The sequence below is a fragment of the Punica granatum genome, chromosome 2 (genome assembly GCF_007655135.1).
Source record: "Punica granatum isolate Tunisia-2019 chromosome 2, ASM765513v2, whole genome shotgun sequence".
In the NCBI taxonomy this organism is placed as follows: domain Eukaryota; kingdom Viridiplantae; phylum Streptophyta; class Magnoliopsida; order Myrtales; family Lythraceae; genus Punica; species Punica granatum.
In genome coordinates this window covers 38844350-38867690 of record NC_045128.1, presented here as the reverse complement: position 1 = coordinate 38867690, position 23341 = coordinate 38844350, and the positions used below count along the sequence as shown (strand labels likewise).

Genomic DNA, 23341 nt, shown 5'->3' with positions numbered 1-23341 from the left:
TAATAAGTGATAGTAACTAAACTTCTAATATTCAAATCAAAAGTTTAAATTGATAGGTGATAGTAGCTAAACTTCTTAAGACATATGGGATCCATAACAAATTCAATTTTCACATGTGAGAATTCTGATGGTGCTTCATTCTTCTTTCTTGTATAGTGACCTTCATGCTTTAAGCAAGGGTACTTAGGGCCCGTTTGGTTCATGAAACAAGGAGTAATTGGAATTAGAACAGAGTATTTCGATTATCGGTGTTTGGTTTGGGGAAAAAGAAAATTGATTCCCTTGTACATAAAATTGATTCCACATAATGGGAATCATCCACTCCTTGGAATCTGAAAACTAACAAAATGTTAAGACTACTATATATGAAAGTCCTCGAGCAAGGACAACATCGTAGTAGTAGTAAAGGTCGTAATGCCAGAGGAATCATTACCGCAGGGCATAAAGGGGGAGGTCATAAGCGTCTATGCTGTAAAATCGATTTTCGACGGAATGAAAAAGACATATATGGTAGAATCGTAAGCATAGAATACGACCCTAATTGAAATGCATACATTTGTCTCATACACTATGGGGATGGTGAGAAGAGATATATTTTATATCCCGGAGGGATTATAATTGGAGATACCATTGTTTCTGGCATAGAAGTTCCTATAAAAATGGGAAATGTCATGCCTTTGACCGATATGCCCTCAGGCACGGCCATACATAACCTAGAAATCACACTTGGAAAGGGTGGACAATTAGCTAGAGTATCGGGTGTTGTAGCGAACTAATTGCAAAAGAGAGGAAGTCGGCTACACTAAAATTACCCCGTGGGAAGTTTTGTTTGATATCCAAAAATTGTTCAGCAACAGTCGGATAAGTGGGGAATGTTGTGGTGAACCATAAAAGTTTGGGTAGAGCTGAATCCAAATATTAGCTAGGTAAGCGTCATGTAGTAAGAGGAGTAGTTATGAATCCCGTAAACCATTCCCATGGGGGTGGTGAAGGAATGGCCCCAATTGGTCGAAAAAAAAACCTGCAATCGCTCGGGGTTATCCTTCAATCTTGATTTGTGGTGAAGACCTCTCAATCAAGGCTTGTGGGTTGATGTAAGTGGTTGGACTCCTCCACCGAGGGGTTATTCCTATGTCCAGCAATTTAGTCGATGAATTATTGGTCGAAATAGGGAATTCTATAATGCAATCATATTATATGTATGGTGTAATCATTTTCTGACTCTTGAAGGACCAAAAAATTATTTATTTATTCATCAATAATTGCAATTCAATTATTTAAGAAGTGATCGCATTAAAAAAGTGATTGTACATATAGAACTTTTCAGTCGAAACACATCTCCATATGTTATAGAATTTCTAATACATCTGATAATTAATATGAGTTTGTAGGTTTCGATTTCGGAATGTGACTGTGCAATGACAATATTACCCCAGCTGGGTTCTCCTCCGAGCATCAACTGTCAACCAACGTTCCTTGGCCCGTTTAGTACTTTTCAAGGCTTAACAGTTTAGAATGGGGAGTAGCACATGCAAATATAGAAGGTGCGTACATATTGTGATTGCATGCAAAAGACTCTTTTCATGTTCCCTGTCCCTCTCCCGCTCACCAGGAGAGAACGGCAGCTGCGATTTCACTCTCCATCTCCTTCTTTTGCTTCTTCTTCATCGTCTTCTCCTCCTTCATATACTCTGCTTCTTGTTCTTCTTGTTCTTATTCTTCTTCTCCTCTGATGTCTCTGCAGGTGGAGAGCAGTTGGTGGAGGACCCACCTGAAATGGAGGACACTGTACGTTCTGTTTCTTGGTCAGGTCGTCTCCTTCGACTTGGCCATGGCGAGCTTCACCTCCTCCCTGCTGGCCGACCTCGGTACTAGCTCACTCTGCCCCCACCCCACTCCTAATCAGAAGCTCCCACTGCCCAAGTTTCCTCTTTTCCAATATGTCGGGATTGGACGGTGCTCCAAATGAATATATGCCGTCTCTAATGCTCTGTCTGTCATCATTTCCAATCTTTTCACAGGCGTCGATGCGCCTCTCACTCAGATGTTCTTCCCCTACGTGCTCCTGGCTCTTGTCTATGGCAGCATATTGCTTTACAGACGACGCAAACTGTTGGTACTTTCTTGGTTCTTGTCCGGTTTCCAGAGTCGGAAATCAGGTTTACGAGTGTTAAGGGGAGGCATTGTGTTTTAGCTCCCAATTGCTTGATTACAGCGAATGGTTACTTGGGTTCTTGTCAAATTGGCATTTGTTTGAGTTGGGTGGGCGTTCTCAAATTTCAATATTGGTTTGATTGTTTTAAGGTGTCTCGTGTTGTCTGGGTTTCAGGTTCCTTGGTATTGGTATCTCCTCTTGGGGTTCATCGATGTTCAAGCCAATTATCTCGGTGAGCTGATGAACTCAATATGTATATTATGACCAAACAATCCATTCCGTCCATGAACTCTGTTGATGGACCTTGCCAGTAATGTTTTAATTCGGTTCTAAAATGAGAAGCTGTTCTTCCGATATGGACTTAAATCATTGTATGCAAATTAGTTGGATTGACATTAGTACGAGTGTCTTGACTTGTAAACCATCTCTAAAATTTAAAACCAGTGCAGTTAATGAAGCGTACCAGTTCTCTTCGATCACCAGCGTCACTTTGCTCGACTGCTGGACAATAGCGTGGGTGATAATATTGACGTGGTTCCTACTTGGAACCCATTACTCTATCTGGCAGTTGATTGGGGCAGCCATCTCCGTACTCGGCTTGGGCTTAGTGATGCTGTCCGATGCCGGTGCTGCTGGAGGAGGTGGCCTTTCTGCCTTAAACACAAGGAAATTATAATTTTCGATGTTCATTACGAGCCACTCGTGCTTAAAACTCTGCCTCACTTGTCAGGCGGCTCGAGACCAGTTCTGGGAGATGTGCTTGTCATCGCAGGAACGGTTTTCATCGCCATGAGCAATGTTGGACAGGTCAGTCCCACCTCCGGTTCTCGCGGAACTCATTACTGGGAGCTGTGCTCTTAAATATGGTGTGATTCTTTGCTGGAATTGCCCAACTTTTTCCTTCTTTTTCCTTAGACTTGGATCTTTCTTGATTCTTCTCGGAATGCAGGAATTTTGTGTAAAAAAGAAGGATCTCGTAGAAGTTCTCACCATGCTCCCTTTGTTCGGAGTTATAGTGAGTGTGGTCCAGATGTATCCTTTCTGGCCGGAAATACAAGGTGTAGGCATTAATTTATGGTCAAGACTGCAAAAGCTCGTCATGAAACTTGACGTGAGTTTTGTTTCCTCAACTTGGATGTGCCATTAGATCTATTCTGGAGAGGACAACTCTCGAGTCTCTCCAATTGACAACAGATCGAGTAAGTAGCCCTGTCTAACTTTATATTGATCTCAAACTCGTTGAAGAAACTTGATCCTCGTGCCTTCTCATATCCTATTAAGCTGCACCGTTATTTTGTTGATCATAATCCCGAATATAGAGATGTTGTTGCAGTAACTTGATAGGGGTGCACGATACTCAGATTCCATATTCATAGGCATTCGTAGCATCGATAAATGATGCAAATATCTTTGATTAACGGGCCAAGTCATGAAAATTATCGGTGAAAAAGTCATGAAATATATTCTCTTTCTCCTCAGAAGCTAAAGTAGGGAGCACAGCATTTCCTCCTGGAAAAATTAAAATCATAGTTCTCTCTGAAGTTTTCAGGAGATAAAACAGTTTTGCCTTTTGCCATGCCAAGCTTCATGCTTCTGTTCACTTACTGCACTAAGTCTTTAGTAGATGTCTCGCTATCTAATACATTTTCATTCACTGACAGTTGGTTTTTATTTTCGCCAGATCTTAGCGTTTGCTGGTTTTGCTGTGTCCATCTTCGTGTTCTACTCCGTTACAGAATTTGTTCTGAGGGTCAGTTTCCATACGAATCGAGCTCTGTCTACCAGTAATCTCAGATGCTTTAGAATCTTTGAGTCATAATTTATATTATTTCGGCTCCCTAGTAGTTGTTAATTTGCAGAGCACTACAATTATTCGCTACCTCTAATGGATTACATTGTTCATCAGATGAGTGGGGCTGCGTTGTTCAATCTCTCCCTGCTCACATCTGATATGTGGGCAGTCGTTATCCGCATCTTTTTCTACCGTCAAGAGGTATTATTTGTAAATTCACATCCCTCGATCTGGAGCCCATCTGACATAACCCGGCTTGTAACTTAATATATGATTTGTTTATCATGCAGGTTGATTGGCTATACTATCTAGCTTTCTCAATCGTGATAATTGGACTGGTTGTGTACTCTGTCACGTGCGTTCCACACCTCGCATGCTTGCTCTCTTGGATGTTTGCTTTGAGTTACATGGAAAATGTTAGACTGCCCGTTAACATGTGAAACTGTTATAGCTCATCCGATGACAAGCTTTTCGTATATGCCAGTGGTAAAAAGTTGGCTAGTTTGTCTGATTAAGTTCTTCATTCCCTTCCAGGGGGAAGGATCCCGGAACTGTGCCATCTATCGAGAATGGGATCTCCACGGACTACCACTTACTCAATGATGAAAGTATAGCTCCGAGAGCCGAGGATTCCGAATTGTGAGCAGCTTCTTGTACGTCTACTGGATGTTCAATAAAACAATTATGATGGTAATAGAAGTTCACCTTCAATTTTCTCGTTAGCAAATCTATTACAATTTAGCTTCAGAAATCCTTCCAACTTAACATTCTGCTATGTTCTCTGCAGAGATGCAGTTTAAATATATTCTGCAGCGATTCATCCAGGCCTGTCTCATGACAACAATGGCGAGATCTGCTGGATGATTATTTTTCCTGTTAATTTACCCGGTTACTCCAAAGCATCTGCCACTTAGTTGAACAATTTGCAGTACTCTCCATCATCAGGGGTTCTCCTAGACGTGCACTATATAAGCAAAGAATCATTTGGTCGGAAGATGCCGTTATGTTGACAGAATTTCTCATAGACGATATACGAGAATTATGATAACATGAGTGTGTGGGATTCGCGCTTTCAAGAATGTGTTACTGAAGAGAAATCGCATCTAGAGCTTGACCATCACTGTGTAATGACAATTACCTCTGCTGGTCTTTTTCTTTCTCGTCACGATCGACTGTGTCGTTTTCGTTTTTGATTTTTCTTTATAAGCATCGACTGTGTCAACCAACGGTCCTTGCCCCTTTAGTTAACGTTTAACTACTAAAGGCCCGGGCACGCAAGAGCTAGAGTTATTGGAATAATGAAAACAACCGATCATCACTACTAAAAATATCAGATATATAACGTACTTAATTAAGATAATTTACATGGGAATTGGAATCTCGTATCCTACCAGTCAAGGACAGATCCAGAAATCTCTCAGGCTGGGCATCAAACTATATTTAATGTATTTAAAGTTATAGAAAATCTACACTCACACACACATGAAAGCAAGGACGAGATGGGCTTGGTCGGATGGCATCAAAATGTTCCATTTATGAATGGAATTTTCTCGATTTTTTTAATTTTTAAAATTTTTAATTTAATTATTTTCCAGTTATAAAATTATTAACAAAATCTTCTGAAATTAAAAAAATCTTTCAAAATTAAACAAATCATCCAAAATTAATTATTTTTTATTATCAAATTATCAAAAAAATATTTTAAAATTATTTACCAATTTTTTTTTGGAAATTAGAATCTTACAAAAAATATCAAAAATCAAATTACCTTTTTTTTTATATATTCTTTTTTGTACATTATAAATAGAAAAATCGTTTTCAGAATCACCATGTTCATCCCCGAGATGTCTGTCTCCTACTTTCTATCAACCTGAGACGTTCGTCTTCTGCTTTCTATCAACTAAGGTATTTCACACTTGGCCGCGGCACATATGGTCATGGAATCACTTTAAGGACCAACATGATTGGTATATTTTTTCCATGGTTATAAGTGAGATGGGCTAACATTCAGCACCCATATAATATGCTAATTCTATAAGCTGAGAGATATACAGTATACGTGCATACGGTATATTCTAAATCAATTCTTCCTTGTTCGTCTTCTGGAACTGCAAATAAAGAAAGTCTTTTTTCTCTTGATAGCGAATTTCTATCTAATGTATCTTTTTTTTTTCTTTTTTCTTTTTTCTTTTTTTCCAATTTGTCATAATCAGTAGTTAAAAGTATACCATGAATCTTATTTATCCAACCCGTCTCTATGTAATTTTTTATTAAAGTTTTATTTGAGGATAAAAAAATACTGTAATTTCTTTTGTATGATATGCTACTTCTATAAGCTGAGAGTTATTGTAATTTCTTTTTTATGGTTATTTTTGTCCCATGGTTACATACTGTATATGTGGATGTTGCTTCTTTTAAGTGAGTTACATACTGTATACTGGATTGAAAGATTGTTGTGATTCCTAGGGCCTTTGATATGTTAACAAAGTAAAAACGAAGTATTATTTTTTTAAACTCTGAAAATGTTTCTTGGGGAGTTTCATTTTTTATCATTGTTTCTTTTTTTTAAGCTCTTAGTTCGGTGTTTTTTATTTGTAACTTTCCTATTCTTTCAAACTTTAATTCGTGATTTCTTTTGAAACTGGTGAAACTATCATGTGCAATGTACGGACTGCATGACTAATATATATATAGCATAAATAAGGTCATAATTAATAGTGATAAAATAGTCAATTCATATATAAATATATAACAAGACTTACTACACTCAACAATAAATATTTTCATAAAAATAATTCTAAGTGTTGTATTATAAAATCCACCCAAAAACTTATATCATAAATGACATATTCATATCGGTACAATATATAAGTACGAAAATAAATATTATAATAATTTATACCTAAAAATAATTAATTAAGCACATATATAAATTATCACAATACAGTAATTATATAAACTTACAAGAATACTAAAAATAAAATTTTATGTGTGAAATAAGTTTTAAATGACACTATTCCATAAAAATGTCTAAAACGTATATTCAAATGATATATTTTTAATATATCTTTGAATTAAATTGATAGTTAAATAAACATACAATGCATATTAATTAAAATAATTTGGTGGTCTATATAAGGATTTTCAAAAAATTAACACAAGGGTCGTATAGAAAGTAAAAATAAACCAATAATAATTTAAAGTAGGGAAAAAATGAAATATTATTTTCATATAAGAAATTTAGAAGATTAAATTTGTATACATGCACTTAGAGAATTTGCATAATGCTAATGCTTAAATAAATATTTAATACACTCTCAATAAGGGGATTGTCACTAAACTATTTAAAACTAAACTAATATATTAGGATCATTGTTCGAATTCTTTTATTATTGTTGAAAATCCTAAAAAATGTTAGTAATTACTATTAAAAACAAATCGGCGCTAAGGTTAGAACGCTAGTGATTTGATATTATCAATATTGTGTATATTAAATCATTTAATTTTCAAATCTTTGCAAATAAGACGAAATTTATACATTTAAATTACTAAAAATTCCTCTATCCTAGTAAATTTAAGTATTAGATTGCTAATAAATCCTTGGAGGATAGACTCTATTTGAACAACAGATAATTCCTTACTAATCCTTGGAATTTCTAAAGCTCAAAATTGCAACACGAATTCGTTACTTAATCGCTACAAATTATAAATTTTGAACTTTTACTAGTGTTTATACAAAAATTAGGGACAAAAACCAAATAATATCCATGTACGAGGGGGCATTTGCAGTTCCCTAATAAAACCGAACATCTCAAATTAAAAAATTAAAATCATGTGACTTTGTTCCCCCCTCAATCAAGCCAATCCCTCAAATTTTCCAATTATAAGTGAGATTTGGGGAGAAAATATAAAATCACAAAATAAGGTTAAATTTTTTAAAATAATTAACATTTTCTGGTGTACACCGGTGACTTGATCGAAATTAATTGTATCATTCTCCACTTCTGAGAACCTAATCAAGTAACTGCGTGGTCCAAATTGAGGGCGAGTTTCGCTGTTGCGTACCACATTTCTCACGATACTGAGGTACTTAGATATTTGAGTATGGCCGTCGGAACATAAAAAAATTATCGGCTTGCATCGTGTATGTGTGATGGAACCATAGGGATAAACACGGGATTAGATCTATCAAGGTCAATATATCCAAAATTTTTATCCAGACGTATCTCATGGCTAATCAAGTTATCATTATAATATACAAAAATCAATGTGCGAAATGTGAAAGTTCCATTTGATAATCATTGTCTTCTAGTAAGATGTCCTTAATTGTTCGAATCAATCTGTTTGATAAACTTCAACTCTACGTGGACTGAACTTTCAATTTTAATTAAATGAATTTACATTATATAATTATCTGCATGCTGTAATAACTAATATATAATTGAAAATTTTAAAAAATTAAAATTTTCCTTAATAATCGGAAATAACTCATTGAAATACGTGATATTCTTCAAAATTCAGTGGACTAAATTCTCTGCAATTACCTGACGAAATTTATTTTATTCATTGTCATTTGGTTCATTATATTTTTTCTATATCACTACACGATATCTCCACTTTTTATAAGCATTTATACATGTTACATGATTACAGTTTCTCCATAAGCATATCATTTGTTTTGCATGACTAGAGTATGTATTTGTTTATTGTCATCATAATTTTACTTATGTGTCTTTTTTAATCTATATTTATTATAAGACATATGTGTTGATTATTTATTTTTGTTAAAAAAAAAGATGAAAAGTTATCATGCAACACGTGAGTATAAGCTAGTATTGCTGTAAACCTGATCTAATGCTATAACGTTCAGTTGTGTCTTCTCCAGCTCGTCAAATGCACGGTTCTGTCTTCCATCAAAACGAATTTGGCCGATTTCGTTTATGATCAATATGTTAAGCTGGGAGCAGAAGAGGGAAAGAAGACTTTTTGATTGTTCACGTGCAAACGAGATGATAATAAAACAATTAAAGTCAATTAGGGCTACCACATAATGGTAGCTAATTCATAGATGAACCTCACTTTTATAATTCTTTTGAGTTCGGTCCCATATTTTACTTTAATTTGAAAACAATGAAGAATTGGCTTGATTTGAAAAAATAAAAATTACGTTATTTATTTTCCAAATTTAAAATATTTGATTTTATTTAGAGAAAATGAGTAAATCACATATTTTATATGTAATTAAAAAAAAGTATGAAATTGTTAAGTTTTAAGTAATGACTCCAACAGGCTATGGAAGGTGTTTGGTATGAGGTATGGATTACTTGGAATCTCATTTTAAATTTTTCAGGTTCTGAAACAGATCACTCATAATCTAAATACTCAAGGTAATTCTTTCTCCACTTAAATGGTAATATACTTTCCTATTGGGAGAGGTGTCTATCTACAGATTCCCATAAATGTATAATATTATCGAGTCATATCAAACATACTAAATTATCAGTAATTTTAAATGGTAATACATCAAACACCACCAAAAGATTTGGAATTCCAAGGGTTATTTCTCGGATCATTCTTGGGGACTGATCATCCTCTAGAGATACATGTTACATCAAATCTAACCACAAATTTTTTTTACATCAAATTGAACCTTGAGAGATTAAGTGTATATCAAATCTGACCTCATGAAATGTTTTACATCAAATTGAATATTGAGAGATTAAGTGTACATCAAGTTGAACCTTGAGAGATAGTGTACATCAAATCCGACCTCAAAATTTTTTTTACATCAGATTAAACCTTGAGAGATTAAGTGTACTTCAAATTGAACCTTGAGAGATTAAATGTACATCAAATCCGACCTCCAGAAATTTTTTACATCAAATTCAACCTTGAGAGATAAAGTGTACCTCAAATTCGACCTTCCGTCAGAATGTCGTCCAAAAATGGATGGAAAAATCTGATCTGGCATTCAACAGCTGATGTGAAATTGTTGATTGTTTTCTTTCATTTTTTTATTATTCCCCATTCATGTCAGGCTTTAAAAAGTATTTCCTACAGTTCCCTTACTTTTTAGTCAGAGGCGGAAAAAACTTCCTCCTCTCGATGTGTCCTCCTCAATCTCTGGTGCTCTCGGAAAGATTACGGCGATAATGATTAGCGCGTCTACGCTGAGAGCATCAGTAATTGAGGAGGACGCACCGGGAGGCGGAAGTTTTTCCTGCCTCTGACTGAAAAGTGAGGGAATTATAGAACATACTTTTTTAAACCAGACAGAAATGAGAAGTAATAAAAAAATGGAATAAAATAATCAAATAATATCACATCAGCTGTTGAATGTCGGATCGAATTTTTCCACCCATTTTTGGACAGCATTTTGATGGAAGGTCGGATTTGATGTACACATAATCTCTCAAGATTCAATTTGATGTAAAAAATTTATTGAGGTCGAATTTGATGTACACTTAATCTCTCAAGGTTCAATTTGATGTAAAAAATTTCTTGAGGTCGAATTTGATGTACACTTAATCTCCCAACATTCAATTTGATGTACACTTAATCTCTCCAAGTTCAATTTCATGTAAAAAATTTATTGAGATATGATTTTATGTACATTTAAATCTTTCAAGGTTCAATTTGATGTACACATAATCTCTCAAGGTTCATTTTGATGTAAAAAATTTCTTGAGATCGGATTTGATGTAACATGCATTTTTGGATGACCAATTTGTCAATTTACTCTAAATTTTTCAAGTCAATATTTGACTGAAACATATATTTTCCTATTGGGAGAGGTGTCTATCTACATTACCAATAAGATTCCCATAAATGTATATCATTATCGAGCCATATCAAACATACTAAATTATTAGTAATTTTAAATGGTAATACATCAAACACCACCAAAAGATTTGGAATTCCAAGGGTTATTTCTCGGATCATTCTCGGGGACTGGTACATGTTCTTTGTGATTGATTATCATTTTGTGACCATACCAAATTATTAATTGACTATCTAACGGTTGTAATAGACTTGGCAATGGTTGTGTAGACACGGTAGAACTACAGTTAGAAATTGATCCAGTTGGAGTAAAATATGCTTTGAGAACTTCGAGCTCGAATACTTGTAATTTTTTATTTATAGGCTTTTTCTATTTTTGGGATCTGAAAACATCGTGGGTCCGTACAAACATGAGCACGTGATTAGTCTGAGCTATTTATTAGATAGATTAGATCCTTACCGTAATTTAATATATTTAGGTAGAAAAACAAAATTTGAATGATGACGTTTGGTATGAATATTTCACATGAATTATTGAGAATTTGATTTTAAATTTTATGTGGATTATTGAGAATTTGATTCTAAATTTTCTGTGCCCACTAGATTATCATGTTTGATTAATTTATATTATTGGTATTTCACTTTTTCAACAGGGGCTGTTTATATAGACCAAATTAGTGGGAATTTATTTCAATGGAAATTTATTATGAGTAATCTCAAATAATAAAGTAACAAACGCCACTAGGGTGACTGGTCAACATAGTCAACTACATCGTTTTACATTTGCCATATGAAGCAAATAAATAAATAATTAATTAAAAATAAATGAATGAATATTTCACCAAAAAAAGAAAATTTTGATTCGCAGCAGAGAAGATAAAAAAATGATGAACCCGGTGCACGAAAGCCCAGGGGTCGAGCAGTGGGCCCCAGAGGCTATGTTCCATTGGGCTCACATGCACCGGAGTTCAGCAAAAACTCTTGTCATCTTCACTGTCCCTCTCCCGCTCAGCAGGAGAGAACGGTAGCTGTGATTTGCTTTCTCAGTTTTGACTCCTCTGTAACTCTTTACTTAAGCTTTTCGTCTCCTCCGTCACCGGCGGTGAGGCGACTGATCAAACTCTCACTCTCACTCTCCTTCTCCTTCTTCTCCTTCTTCGTCGTCTTCTTCTTCTTCTTCTTCTTCTTATACTCTGCTTCTCGTTCTTCTTCAGTTCTTCTTCAGTTCTTCTTCTTCTGTGATGTCTCTGCAAGTGGAGAGCAGTTGGTGGAGGACCCACCTAACATGGAGGACAGTGTACGTGCTCTTTCTGGGTCAGCTCGTCTCCTTCTCCATGGCTGTCGCGAGCTTCACCTCCTCCCTGCTCGCCGACCTCGGTATTAGCTCACTGTCCCCTCCTACTTATCAAAAGCCCCCAAGAGGCCAAGTTTTCTCCTTTCCATTTGTCGGGATTGAGCTTCAATTGAATGCCGTATTTAATGCTTTGCACCATTTTTGCAATCTTTTGCAGGCGTCAATGCGCCTCTCACCCAGATGTTCTTCCCCTACGTGCTCCTGGCTCTTGTCTATGGTAGCGTCTTCGTTTACAGACGGCGCAAACTGTTGGTACTTTCTTGCTCTTATCATTTTTTCTGGTCGAAAATCGGGCTTCTGAGTATTGAGGGGAGGCATTGTTTTTGAGCTCCTAGTTACTTGATTGAGGCGAATGATACTTGGGTTCCTTTCAAATGGCATAGGTTTGTGTTGGTAGCGTCAAATTTCTATCTTGGTTGATTGATTCGCGTTGTCTCACTTTGTGCGCTTTCAGGTTCCCTGGTATTGGTATCTCCTCTTGGGGTTCATTGATGTTCAAGGCAATTATCTCGGTGAGCTCTCTCTCTGTTCATAACGTAGTCGGTTTCGATCCATAAACTCTGCTTATGACCAATCGATATGTTCCAAACCTTATCCAAAAGTTTTATTAGGTTCTAGACTGAGAGGCTGTTCTGATATGGACTCAAATTGTTGTATATGCAATTTATGTTGTAAGTATTATATTATCACAAGAGTTCGATTCGTGGATGATCTCTAAATTGTCAAAATCCGTGCAGTTAATGAGGCGTACCAGTTCTCTTCAATCACCAGTGTCACTTTGCTCGACTGCTGGACAATAGTGTGGGCAATAATAATGACGTGGTTCTTTCTTGGAAGCCGTTATTCCATATTGCAGTTGATTGGGGCGGCCGTCTCTGTTCTCGGCTTGGGCTTAGTGATGTTGTCCGATGCTGGTGTTGGTGGAGGAGGTGACATTTCTGCCTTAAACACAAGGAAATAATAATTTTCTATGTTCATTATGAGCCACTCATGCTTAAAACTCAGGCTCACTTTTTGTCAGGCGGTTCGAGACCAATCCTAGGAGATGTGCTTGTCATTGCAGGAACAGTTTTCTTCGCCATGAGCAATGTTGGAGAGGTCAGTCCCACCTCTGCCTCTCATGGAACAGTGTTCTTCGCCATGTGCTCTTAAACGCGGTGTAGTTCTTTGTTGGGATTGCCCAACGTTTTCCTTTTGTTTCCTTATGCTCAGATCATTCTTGATTGTTCTTGGCATGCAGGAATTTTGTGTGAAGAAGAAGGATCTTGTAGAGGTTCTCACCATGCTCCCTTTGTTCGGATTTTTAGTGAGCACAGTCCAGATGTATCCTTTTTGGTTGGAAGTACGAGATATAGGGACTAATTTATGGTCAGTACTGCAAAAGCTTATTATAACTTGACATAATTTCTGTTTCCTTTACTTGGATGGGTCATTAGATCTATTCTGGAGAGGAGAACTCTCGAGTCTCTCCAATTGACGACAGACCAAGTATGTAGCGCTGTCTAACTGATATCGATCCCAAACCCATTAAAATAACTTGATCCATGTGCCTTTCTCGTTTTCTCTTAAGATGCATCTTGAGTACTTTGATCATAATCCAGAATATAGCTGTGGTATGCATTAACTTAATGATAGGGTACATGATACTCAGACTCCACAGTGAAAATGCAGACTTTATAGGTGTTCGTTGCGTTAATTGATTATACGACATAGTTCTCTCTCCTGTTTTCCAATGACATACGGTTTTCCTTTTTGCCCTGCCAAGCTTCGTGCTTCTGTTCACTTACTGCACTAATTCTTCAGTAGACGTATCACTGTCTAACACATTTTCATCAACTGACGCTTGTCTCTATATTTCATCAGATCTTAGCCTTTGCCGGTTATGCTGTGGCCATGTTCGCGTTCTATTCCCTTACGCCATTTGTTCTAAGGGTTAGTTTCCATATGAATTAAGCTGTGTCTTCCAGTCAAATCTCAGATGCTTAGAATATAAAATCTTTATATTATTTCGGCTCCCTATTAGTTGTTTTCTGAGCATTACGATTGTTTGCTGTCTCTAATTGGATTACATCATCCATCAGATGAGTGGGGCTGCATTGTTCAATCTCTCCCTGCTCACATCTGATATGTGGGCCGTCGTCATCCGCATCTTTTTCTATCGTCAAGGGGTATTTCACATCCTTCGATCTTGAGCCTGTCGGACATAACCCGGCTGATACCTAATAAATGATTTGCTTCTTATGCAGGTTGACTGGCTGTACTATCTAGCTTTCTCACTCGTGATAATTGGATTGATCGTGTACTCTGTCACGTACGTTCCAAAACTCTTATGCCACTACCAGCTCTCTTGATGTTTGCTTTGGGTTACTATGATTGAATATCAAGTTATATGAAAAATGTTAGACTGCCTGTTAACATGTGAAACTGCTGTAGCTCATTCCACGACATGCTTTTCATATATGTCAATGGTCAAAGGTTGGACTTTATGTCTGATTAAGCTCTTCTTTCCCTTCCAGGGGGAAGGATCCCGAAACCGTGCCATCCATTGAGAATAGGACTTCCACAGACTACCAGTTACTCAATGATGAAAGCAGAGCTCTGAGAGCTGAGGATTCCGAATCGTGAGCAGCTTCTTGTACTACTGAAGGTTCAGTAAAATAATTACGATGGTAATATTCATTTTTTCTCTTTGGTAAATCTAATGTGAATCAGCTTGACAAATCCTTTCACCTAAATGTTTTGCTATGTTCTATGCAGAGATGCAGCTTCAATATCTTCTGCAGCGATTCATCCCGGTCTGTTTCATGATGACCATAGCGAGATCTGCTGGATGATTAAAAGCCGCGGATTTTCTTTTCCCTTTTTTTTTTTTAAAAAAACCTGGTTTACAGTTATTCCAAAGCATCTTCTAATTAGTTGAACAATTCGTAGTATATTTCCCCAATTATTTGATGGTTCTGTCATATATCTTTTCCATTTTCACCTTGTTTTACGGGTCCAGCAGAGTTCGAGACATCGAGTCTACCTTTAAACTTAAACATGAATTTAGATCGGAGGCTTTGGGGTGCAGTATTGCAGTAATCAAATAAACTAGAAGAAAAAGGACCTGAAAATGACGCTGCACCTCTCAGTTTTGAACCGCACAAGGTCCATCAGAGACGGAGCTTTGCTGGCATGACTAATGTAACTCCTTAGTTCTTAATCACTATATTCCAAGACTTTAATCTAACGAATCAGCTAAAGTCACGCTGCCCATTATATATGAACTTTGCATAAAACACGATCCTTTTTGTTTGTTCCATTCTCTTTCCATCGGTTCATGTCAGACATGACCAAGACCACAGGATAGTTCACGGCTCATCTCCTGACTTGCAGTAATTGAGTCACATATCGAGTGGCTCGAGGCCATTAGTTGATTCGCTGCCTTATTTTGCTGAGTCCTTAACAATGGGCAACTGTTGTCTGCAAAAACAGAACTTCGGGACGGCAGTTTTGCTTGGCTTGGGCTCGGTGATGCTCTGCGATAATGGTATTGGATGTGAAGGGAAATATCAGCCTTTAGTTGTATTATTTTCGATCTAAGCTTCGCGGTGGATCATCGGAGACTTCTGCATTCGTTTCCGTAAGCAAGTGACAGAGACACTATATCTTGGGTAATGTACGCATTTTTAGCTTCCCAAGGTGTAAAATGATGCACTAGTTGTTGGTAAAGTTGTTCGATTTCTGACACGACCAAACAAAGTTAGGACATGCTCACCGGATCTTCTGCAGGATGCCCAATTCTACATTTCTCTACACTAACAATCAGGTAAATCAAGTTTAGATTATATCTGAAAGTTTGGAGTCCAAGAAATCCCCGTCACCTCACCTTCGTATGCATGCTCCGTTTACTAAACATGCTAATTAGTTCAGCTCGAGACTACGTTATCGATCGTCTGTCGAATGCAAAATGTATGGCTCTTGCTGGCCTCTCGGATAAAATAAAAATTCGCTACCTTGCTATGGTTATTTCTAGGAGCAAACAAGAGAACAAGGGAAGGAAAACTCAATCACAAGTGGTATTTTCTTCCGTTTTCTGCAGAGTGTAGGTACTTCCGGAGAGGTCGGGGCTTAATGGGCCGATTATGCTGGGCCCAAATAAAAGCCCGGCCCGTAAGAACCCGATCACGCGCCTTAACGATGCCTTTATAAAAGAACATCCGACCTCCCTGGCTCCAAGCAAAGTTCCCTCCCAATTTCTTTATCCATGGATCCACCGACGCCGAGCACCACGGCCTCCTCCGGTGCCGCCGCCGCCACCACCACCGCGGCTTCACAGTCCTCCGACAGCCTCCAATCACCGCAATCGCAGCCACAGTCACACCCACCGACGTCTTCCCTGCTACCTCCGCCCTCCACAGCTCCTCCCTCAACGCCGACTCTGCCACACACATCCTCTCCAAACCCTATGGCGTCCCAACCCCCGCCTACATCTTCGCAGTCGAGGCCTTCTTCGCTCACAAGGCCTTGGCAGCCGCCGCAGCAGCCTCCGCTCACTCCATCCACTTCCGGTCCACCCTCTCAGCGCGGGGGAATTGCCATTGGCGTGCCAAAGCACCAGAGCAGCCATTCTCCGCAGCCAGCACCGTTCTCCTCTTCCTTCCTTGGGCAGCATTATGGCGGTCTAGGTCGCGGTACAGTCAGCACGCCGGAGTCAAGCTCGACTCCCAATTCCGCACAGGTGCGTCTCACTGGTTACTTGACCCGTCGCGCGTTCGGATTTGTGAATATTGGTTGATGGATGGCAAACGTAGTACTCGCTCGTCCAAAAATGACAAATTTATTTGAAAGAGATGGTCTGAATCATGTCAATTCTGAGTTAAACGATCAGGAGAGGATGACATTGTTAGATTTTGCTTGGTCACTCGCGCGTGCTCGTTAATGATGTTTTCAGGAACATAACTAGTACATTTCTTTCAAGTGGTATAACTTCCGTTAAGTTTGCACCTTGTGTACATTATAAATGTGCCTTGAGCTATGGCAGTACGACTGGAACATTTGTGGCTGAAATGTTAGAGCGGAACATTTTTTTCCAAATCCGAGAATCCCCATTCTTTCTGCTCCTTGCTGTTTTAGTCCACACTCTGTTGTCGGTGAGGCTATGCAGAGAATATTGAAGTGTCTGTGCTAACTGACATTGTGTTATCCGAGAGCTTCTCTGTTAGCTTTAGCTGGCTGCTTGATGAGTTGCTTTGGAATGTATAGATGAGACCATCAATGCAAGGAATGCATGGAGCTGGGATGCTGGGTTCGGGTTCTCAATTGCGACCAGGGGGAATTCATCAACAAAGGCCTCCTCAACAGCCTTCTATTAGACCGCCACCGTCCACAACTAGTCAGTCCCCTTCTTCCCAAGTTAGTCCCAGTCTATATCACGGCAAGCATTGTCTTATTTGTGATCTGTTTCGCTGCTGCATGCGTTTACTGTTTTTTACTTTATGGAGTCGTGTGCAACAACACACTATACTTGTCATTGGTGCCCCTCTCAAGGGGCAAGGTCTTTTTTGCACTGCATAAGATGCGTATGGGCGCTTCATCTGCTGGGGAAAGCAGGAGGGTATAATCATTAACATCTCATAAAATGTTGATTTTCATCTGCATTGTTGCTGCAGTTTCTCTCTGAGAAAAGAATCTCGTCTTATAATTTGGTTTCATCTGAATCTCCGCGTGAGCCTCATAATATTATCCCTTTTCCTTCTTGCAGGGTTTCCCTGGCCATGGTCTTTTGAGAGGCTCTTCAGTGGGTTCTTCACTCTCTCCTTCGCCTAGTACATCTCAAGGGACTCAGCCGTGGCTTTCATCTGCATCACAAGGGAAGCCTCCTGTGCCATCTCCTTCATTTAGACCCCCTGTGAACTCTCAGCCATCTTTGCAGCAAAGGTCTCATATTCCTCAGCAGCCACATCCCCCTCTTCCAGCTCCTTCTACACAGCAACAGCAGATGTCTTCTGCCCAAGAACCCTCGCTGTCAAATCAGCCGCAAGAGCAGTTTGGGCAGCTCCCGTCACGGGTCCAACCATCTTTGCCTCCTCAACCCACTCCAAGAGTGACTGGACCAGCGACTCAGAAACCTTCCTCTCTCACAATGGGGCAAGCACAACCTATGTCAGTTCCATCAACCACAACTGGTAAAACAACGGCTCTAGAAAGTGATGAATCTTGCACTAGAATCATCAGCAAAAGAAGCATCAACGAGTTGTTGAATCAGGTCAAATATGTTATAAATTTCTTTCGTCCTCTCTTTTCATGCCACAAGCAGTGAATCCTCTCCCTATTTTCCTCCTCAAGTTTTGATTCTATATAAAGTGCATTTGTATTCCTCTCCGTAAATTTTTTACAATTATTGCTTTTGGAACAGATTGATCCATCGGAAAAGTTGGCTCCCGAAGTTGAAGATGCTCTTATTAACTATGCTGAAGAATTTGTTGAATCTGTGAGCAGCTGATCTCGGGCTTCTCTTTTTACTTTTTCCTGGCATTTTTTAATTCAATAGAGATAGAATTCTATTTATGAGGTCTGGAGGGGTGTAAGCCATTTAGGAAGGGCATTGCAATGGAGAATAGAGGATGTGAAGAAAGTTGATTGCAGCCAAATCAGTGAAAAGCTGTTCCATTAAGGAAAGAAGAAATTAAAAGATGTTTGTTTAAGCAGACAGGAGCTGTGCTTCCATTAAGAGTTACATGTTATTATTTCTCTCACTGCCATTTGCCAAAAGCTAAGGGTGAGAATAGAGGCAACGTGAAAAAGCCAGACGTACTTTAATTGGAACTCAAAAGCACCCAAGAAACCAAAATGTGGAATCTTTTGTTAGAAAGTGCTCGACTGATTTTTTGTTTTCTCCCTACTAGTAAAGCATTTAACAGCATAAGTGTCCTTTCCTGCTCAATGCATCCCAAGCCATTGTGCCATGTTGAGTTTGGTGGGTCCAACCATAGTTATGACAGCAGGTTTTTTTATTAGGCTACTGGTTCTCATGACTAGTTGTCACCTATGAAATGAGTAGTAATGGTGGTAAATTTATTGGGATCAAGCCCTAAGAAGTTTTTCTTGCAATCTGCTTCTTCCCCTCCCCCCCTTCCCCCTCCCCCCCCCCTGCGACTTAAATTGTGGAGTTTTGTGGTATTCTGATAACAACTCTCCGGTTTTAGGTTTCTTTCTTATATATTACAGATTTTTTTTCTTGGAACAGATAACATCATTTGGTTGCTCATTGGCAAAGCATCGGAAATCCTCTACACTGGAAGCAAAAGACATACTTCTTCATCTTGGTTTGTCTTGCTTGAAAATATTGTCACGATTGTTGTGTTTTTCATGCTTGGTGAGAGTGTAAGAACACAATCTTCCTTGCCTTTTTACACTATCTTGCAGAAAGAAATTGGAATGTGACAGTTCCTGGTTTTAGTGGGGATGAAGTTAAGAGCTTCAAGAAACCGGTAAAGTTTTCTGACATCTTAATTGCCTCGAGTTGTTTCCCCAAAAAAAAAAAAAAAAAGAGAGCTAGAAGTGCTAAATGCCGCTTACACAAGGTGTGGATCACTTTTATAACCCATATGAAACTTCCTTTTCTTGTCTTTCCTGGTTTATGTCTTTGCAGGTGACAAATGATATTCACAGGGAACGGCTCGCAGTGGTGAGTCATTACACAATCTTCCTCCACACTAGATCAGATGCTTATAAGCATGTTAGAGATTTAGGAAGTATAATATTATGTACTTATGGTCTGATGTTCATGTACCAATGCATGCCTATCTTGCATGATTCTGCATGGCATGATGAAGTCCGTATGTTCATGTACCAATGATGAAGTCATTGTTTAATCCAGTAAAAGCATCAACAGTTCTTCTGTTTCCACCTCATTATTCTGTTTCCACATGTGGCAGATAAAGAAGTCAATCGCAGTGGCTGAAGCTTCAAATAACAGGAATGCTGCTGGTCAATTGGCTGGAAGTGCGAAGTCTAACATTTCAAAAACGTCTGCTAACGTTCTGGGCTCTCCCAATATGAAGAGCTAGATATACATCATATGATGGGATTTTCATTTAAAAAATTCTTTGCCTATAATATGAGGTGAGTTAAAATTTTGGAGCTGCAGATTCTTGTATTTCTGCCAACATAAAGAAGAATAGATTTTGCATCAATATAATGCGGATTATGGATCAATATGATCACGGGCCATAGTTATCTTTCCCTGTATGGTTGATGATCATAATCTCCCATGTATTGTTTCCAGTGCCTAATTCAAGATTGCACTGACCACCTCGAGAGCCTCTTTCCTGATGGTGGTGGTAATTGATTCTCTTGATTTTTGCAGGACTTATTCAGGGGTGGAAGTGGGAAAAGAAGGAAGAAGTGTATCAGGTTGATTGATATCGTTGGCCCAGATCTGCTTCCCTCAGTTTTCTCCCATTCTTCGGCTAAGTAGGTCATGCAAGGTAGCATCAAACATGTGTAGTTCCCTTCATCACAATCGATTCCAGTCAGCTTAGTCCTAATGATTACATTTAGAATCTTGTCAACCTGCATAACTATAGCCATAAATGATTTTGAGCTTCAGGTGGAAAGAAGTGATCGTTCCTAATTGTGCAGGAAGTCCCGGCTTATAGTTGGATGTAGGATTGTTTTCTGTGTATTCCTCGAGCTTTATCTGAATATACGGGGAGTGGCTACCTGTGGGGTCGGTAGTATGCTGGCATGCTAACTCAATATAAACGCCATGCTCATTTATGAATTGGATTGTGACCCCCGAGTTAGTAAGGCTCGCTGTATATATATAGACTGCAAGTTGTGTACCCTAAGCCATAATAAATCGTTAGTTAAACCATCGCTGATGCCACCCATAATAATAGAATGCTGGCTAACTGATCTCTTTATTTAGGCTATCTCTGGATTTTCCCGAAGAGGAAATCATTCCCTTTCTCGATAGGGATTTCTGCTTTTGGCACAGAGTACAAATCCTTTGGTTAATTCCGAATTTAATATCAGAAAAATTCGACGTTCGTTTTAACCGGATCTTTTCTTAATCCCTTCGGATTATTGGATCGACATTGTGATGGTCGGAGTGGGACTGACGAAAGTTTTGCACATCTGTTGGGTCTTGTCGGACAAAAACTAAAGCGCATGTTCTATTCTGGTTGTTTTCGTCACGTCATCTATTTTGTTGGATTCTTCCGTCAATCGTACTATCAGATTCATTCAATCTCGGCGATGTGATAACTTATTTTGGCTCCTAGAGTGCATTTTAATTCACGCTGCATCCTTCATTTTATTTTTTAGAAAAGAGTTTCTGAAAATTTATATAAGAAAGCGAAGAATGCCAATTTTTTTTTTTTTTGTGTTTATAATTATATACGAATATAATATCTGTGTCTCTTTCAATGTCATCGGTTGCATCTCCATGTATCCGCCATAAAACTTCAATGTGAAAAATGTGATTGTAATCTTATATTTGGGCCAGGTCATGTACCGACGACCAAAGAGAATTAAATCATATGCTATAGCCTCCGATCCCGTCACTGGCTAGCTTTGTTTTTCGCCCGGTTGCAATTTGTTATAGACGTGGACGTGTACGCTTCCTCGCGTATAAAAGTGTATAATCCTTAAATGCCGTTGACGTTGCTTCAAATGGTGGATTCCTTCAATGCTTTTTTAAGAGCGGACCTAATTAAAGTCTTATCCTTGGACGTAGAGCTGATAATTATTAAACGTCATGTTGGGTGACCATGGATTGTATTATATTACAACACGCATGAAAAAGAAAAAATAAAAATAAAGATGTTAGTTTTCAGTGTAAAAGGGTTTTTTCAACTTATGAGCATTGTTATCAGAACCGGACCGGACCGGCCGGTTCGACCGGTCGGACCGGGAACCGGCACCAAGTCCGGTCCGGTTCGCCTAAAAACCGAAATGGCAGCTTTGAACCGCCGGACCCATTGAACCGGCCGGTTTTAAGCAAAATTTCATTAAACCGGCCGGTTCTATGGGTTTTTATGGGTTTCCTATTTAATGTAAAAATTGGTTGGTTGTGTAAGGATTTGAACTCATGACCTCTTGCTTTTCATATTAGCATACTACCAACCAAGCCACCACCACTTTTTTGTTCTTTTAACTCTACTTTTAAGTACTTATTAAAATAAAATATTTATTTTGAAGTAAGAAATATTAAATATAGATACTTTCTTATACTATTGTTATATTTCTTTAAAATCATCATACTTTTATCTTAATTATCATAATTTTTTTAATAATATGAATATTTATTTTATTTTAAATAAACGAGCGGTCCGACCCATCGAACCCCCGGTTGGACTCATAAACCCATGACTCCGTACCCCTTCCGGTTCATCATCCGGTCCGGTTCTGATAACACTGCTTATGAGCTTAATAAAATAAAATATATATCTTAATAATTAATAAAAGGTACAAATTAACTTGTAACTCTTGATTGATAAAAGAAAATGTGCGCCAACGTAAGATAGATTTCTTTGAGTAGGCTGTCTTTATTTGCACGTTGGGATTTGTAAGTTCACACGGCTTCCAGCTCAGTTTCATATTCTCCTGCTATTTTAAATCTTTTTTTATTTTCTTTTTTCATTTTCTTCCTAAAGCCAACTACTTCAAAATCTTTTCTCCTTAGTAAAAAAAAAAAAAGTCGGCCTACAATTTTTTTCAATTACAATGGAGTGGAGGTATTAGAAAATAGAAATCTTAATAAGGAGATACATATAATGTTATCACTAAAATCGAATATGAAATCTCTAAATTATCAAACGAGAACGTGTACCATTATAATATATCACTTTCTTATTTTTTCATATTTGTAATTGATAATTTTCAACCGAATTTTGCCAATTTATATTTTTTTAAAATGTACTCGAGAGCGAATCACGCTTAAAATTGGCCCCCAAAACTCATACGGAAACGTCATCAAAATTTCCATCATTTCCGAGCACTACACATATACGCCAGATGATACTTTTTCTCTTTTGACTAGAAATCTCTACATACATCTCCAATAGGCAAATTGATTTGATCCGTTTATATGGAGCCGTCGATATGGCCTCCGAAAATGTTGTTCATTCCTCCAATTCAACGTGCAGATCGTTAAATACATCCGATAATATCATGGGAATTATGTTTAAAAAAAAACAGAGAGAGAAAAAGAGACGAAGTTGGCCACTGATGGGTAAAAGCTTTTCCGATATAAATTTTATCCATTTACAAA

General features: G+C 38.1%; 3 protein-coding genes across 11 annotated transcripts; all 3 read left to right on the top strand.

The window, feature by feature from the left end:
* The first annotated feature begins 1500 nt into the window (after positions 1-1500).
* Positions 1501-5112, top strand: LOC116196533 (solute carrier family 35 member F2-like). Of its 8 annotated transcripts, none has more exons than XR_004154843.1 (12): positions 1501-1868; positions 2022-2116; positions 2330-2387; positions 2600-2796; positions 2886-2962; positions 3105-3187; positions 3303-3354; positions 3837-3905; positions 4062-4148; positions 4238-4363; positions 4482-4637; positions 4735-5112. XR_004154843.1 is itself a non-coding variant. In XM_031526296.1 (12 exons), exons 1-11 carry the CDS (start codon positions 1516-1518, stop codon positions 4588-4590), a joined length of 1245 nt encoding a protein of 414 aa, XP_031382156.1. In that variant the 5' UTR covers positions 1501-1515; the 3' UTR covers positions 4591-4637; positions 4735-5112. The 8 variants fall into 8 exon arrangements, 4 of the variants coding, with proteins under 4 accessions (XP_031382156.1, XP_031382155.1, XP_031382158.1 ...); XM_031526296.1 differs by having other exon boundaries at positions 4238-4302; XM_031526295.1 differs by having other exon boundaries at positions 4238-4383.
* Positions 5113-11793: 6681 nt separating this feature from the next.
* LOC116196535 (solute carrier family 35 member F2-like) lies at positions 11794-15046 on the top strand. The gene is made up of 12 exons (XM_031526300.1): positions 11794-12104; positions 12239-12333; positions 12536-12593; positions 12819-13010; positions 13103-13179; positions 13322-13404; positions 13518-13569; positions 13945-14013; positions 14163-14249; positions 14328-14392; positions 14598-14750; positions 14839-15046. The coding sequence occupies exons 1-11, from the start codon at positions 11969-11971 to the stop codon at positions 14704-14706; spliced, it is 1023 nt and encodes a 340-aa protein (XP_031382160.1). The 5' UTR covers positions 11794-11968; the 3' UTR covers positions 14707-14750; positions 14839-15046.
* A 1237-nt stretch (positions 15047-16283) lies between these two features.
* Positions 16284-20942, top strand: LOC116197435 (transcription initiation factor TFIID subunit 12). 2 transcript variants are annotated; one of them, XM_031527579.1, is made up of 9 exons: positions 16284-16801; positions 17326-17475; positions 17825-18328; positions 18479-18553; positions 19310-19388; positions 19489-19553; positions 19715-19750; positions 20001-20187; positions 20432-20942. In XM_031527579.1, the coding sequence occupies exons 1-8, from the start codon at positions 16328-16330 to the stop codon at positions 20130-20132; spliced, it is 1515 nt and encodes a 504-aa protein (XP_031383439.1). In that variant the 5' UTR covers positions 16284-16327; the 3' UTR covers positions 20133-20187; positions 20432-20942. The 2 variants fall into 2 exon arrangements, with proteins under 2 accessions (XP_031383439.1, XP_031383440.1); XM_031527580.1 differs by lacking the exon at positions 20432-20942 and having other exon boundaries at positions 19291-19388; positions 20001-20083.
* The last annotated feature ends 2399 nt before the right edge of the window (positions 20943-23341 follow it).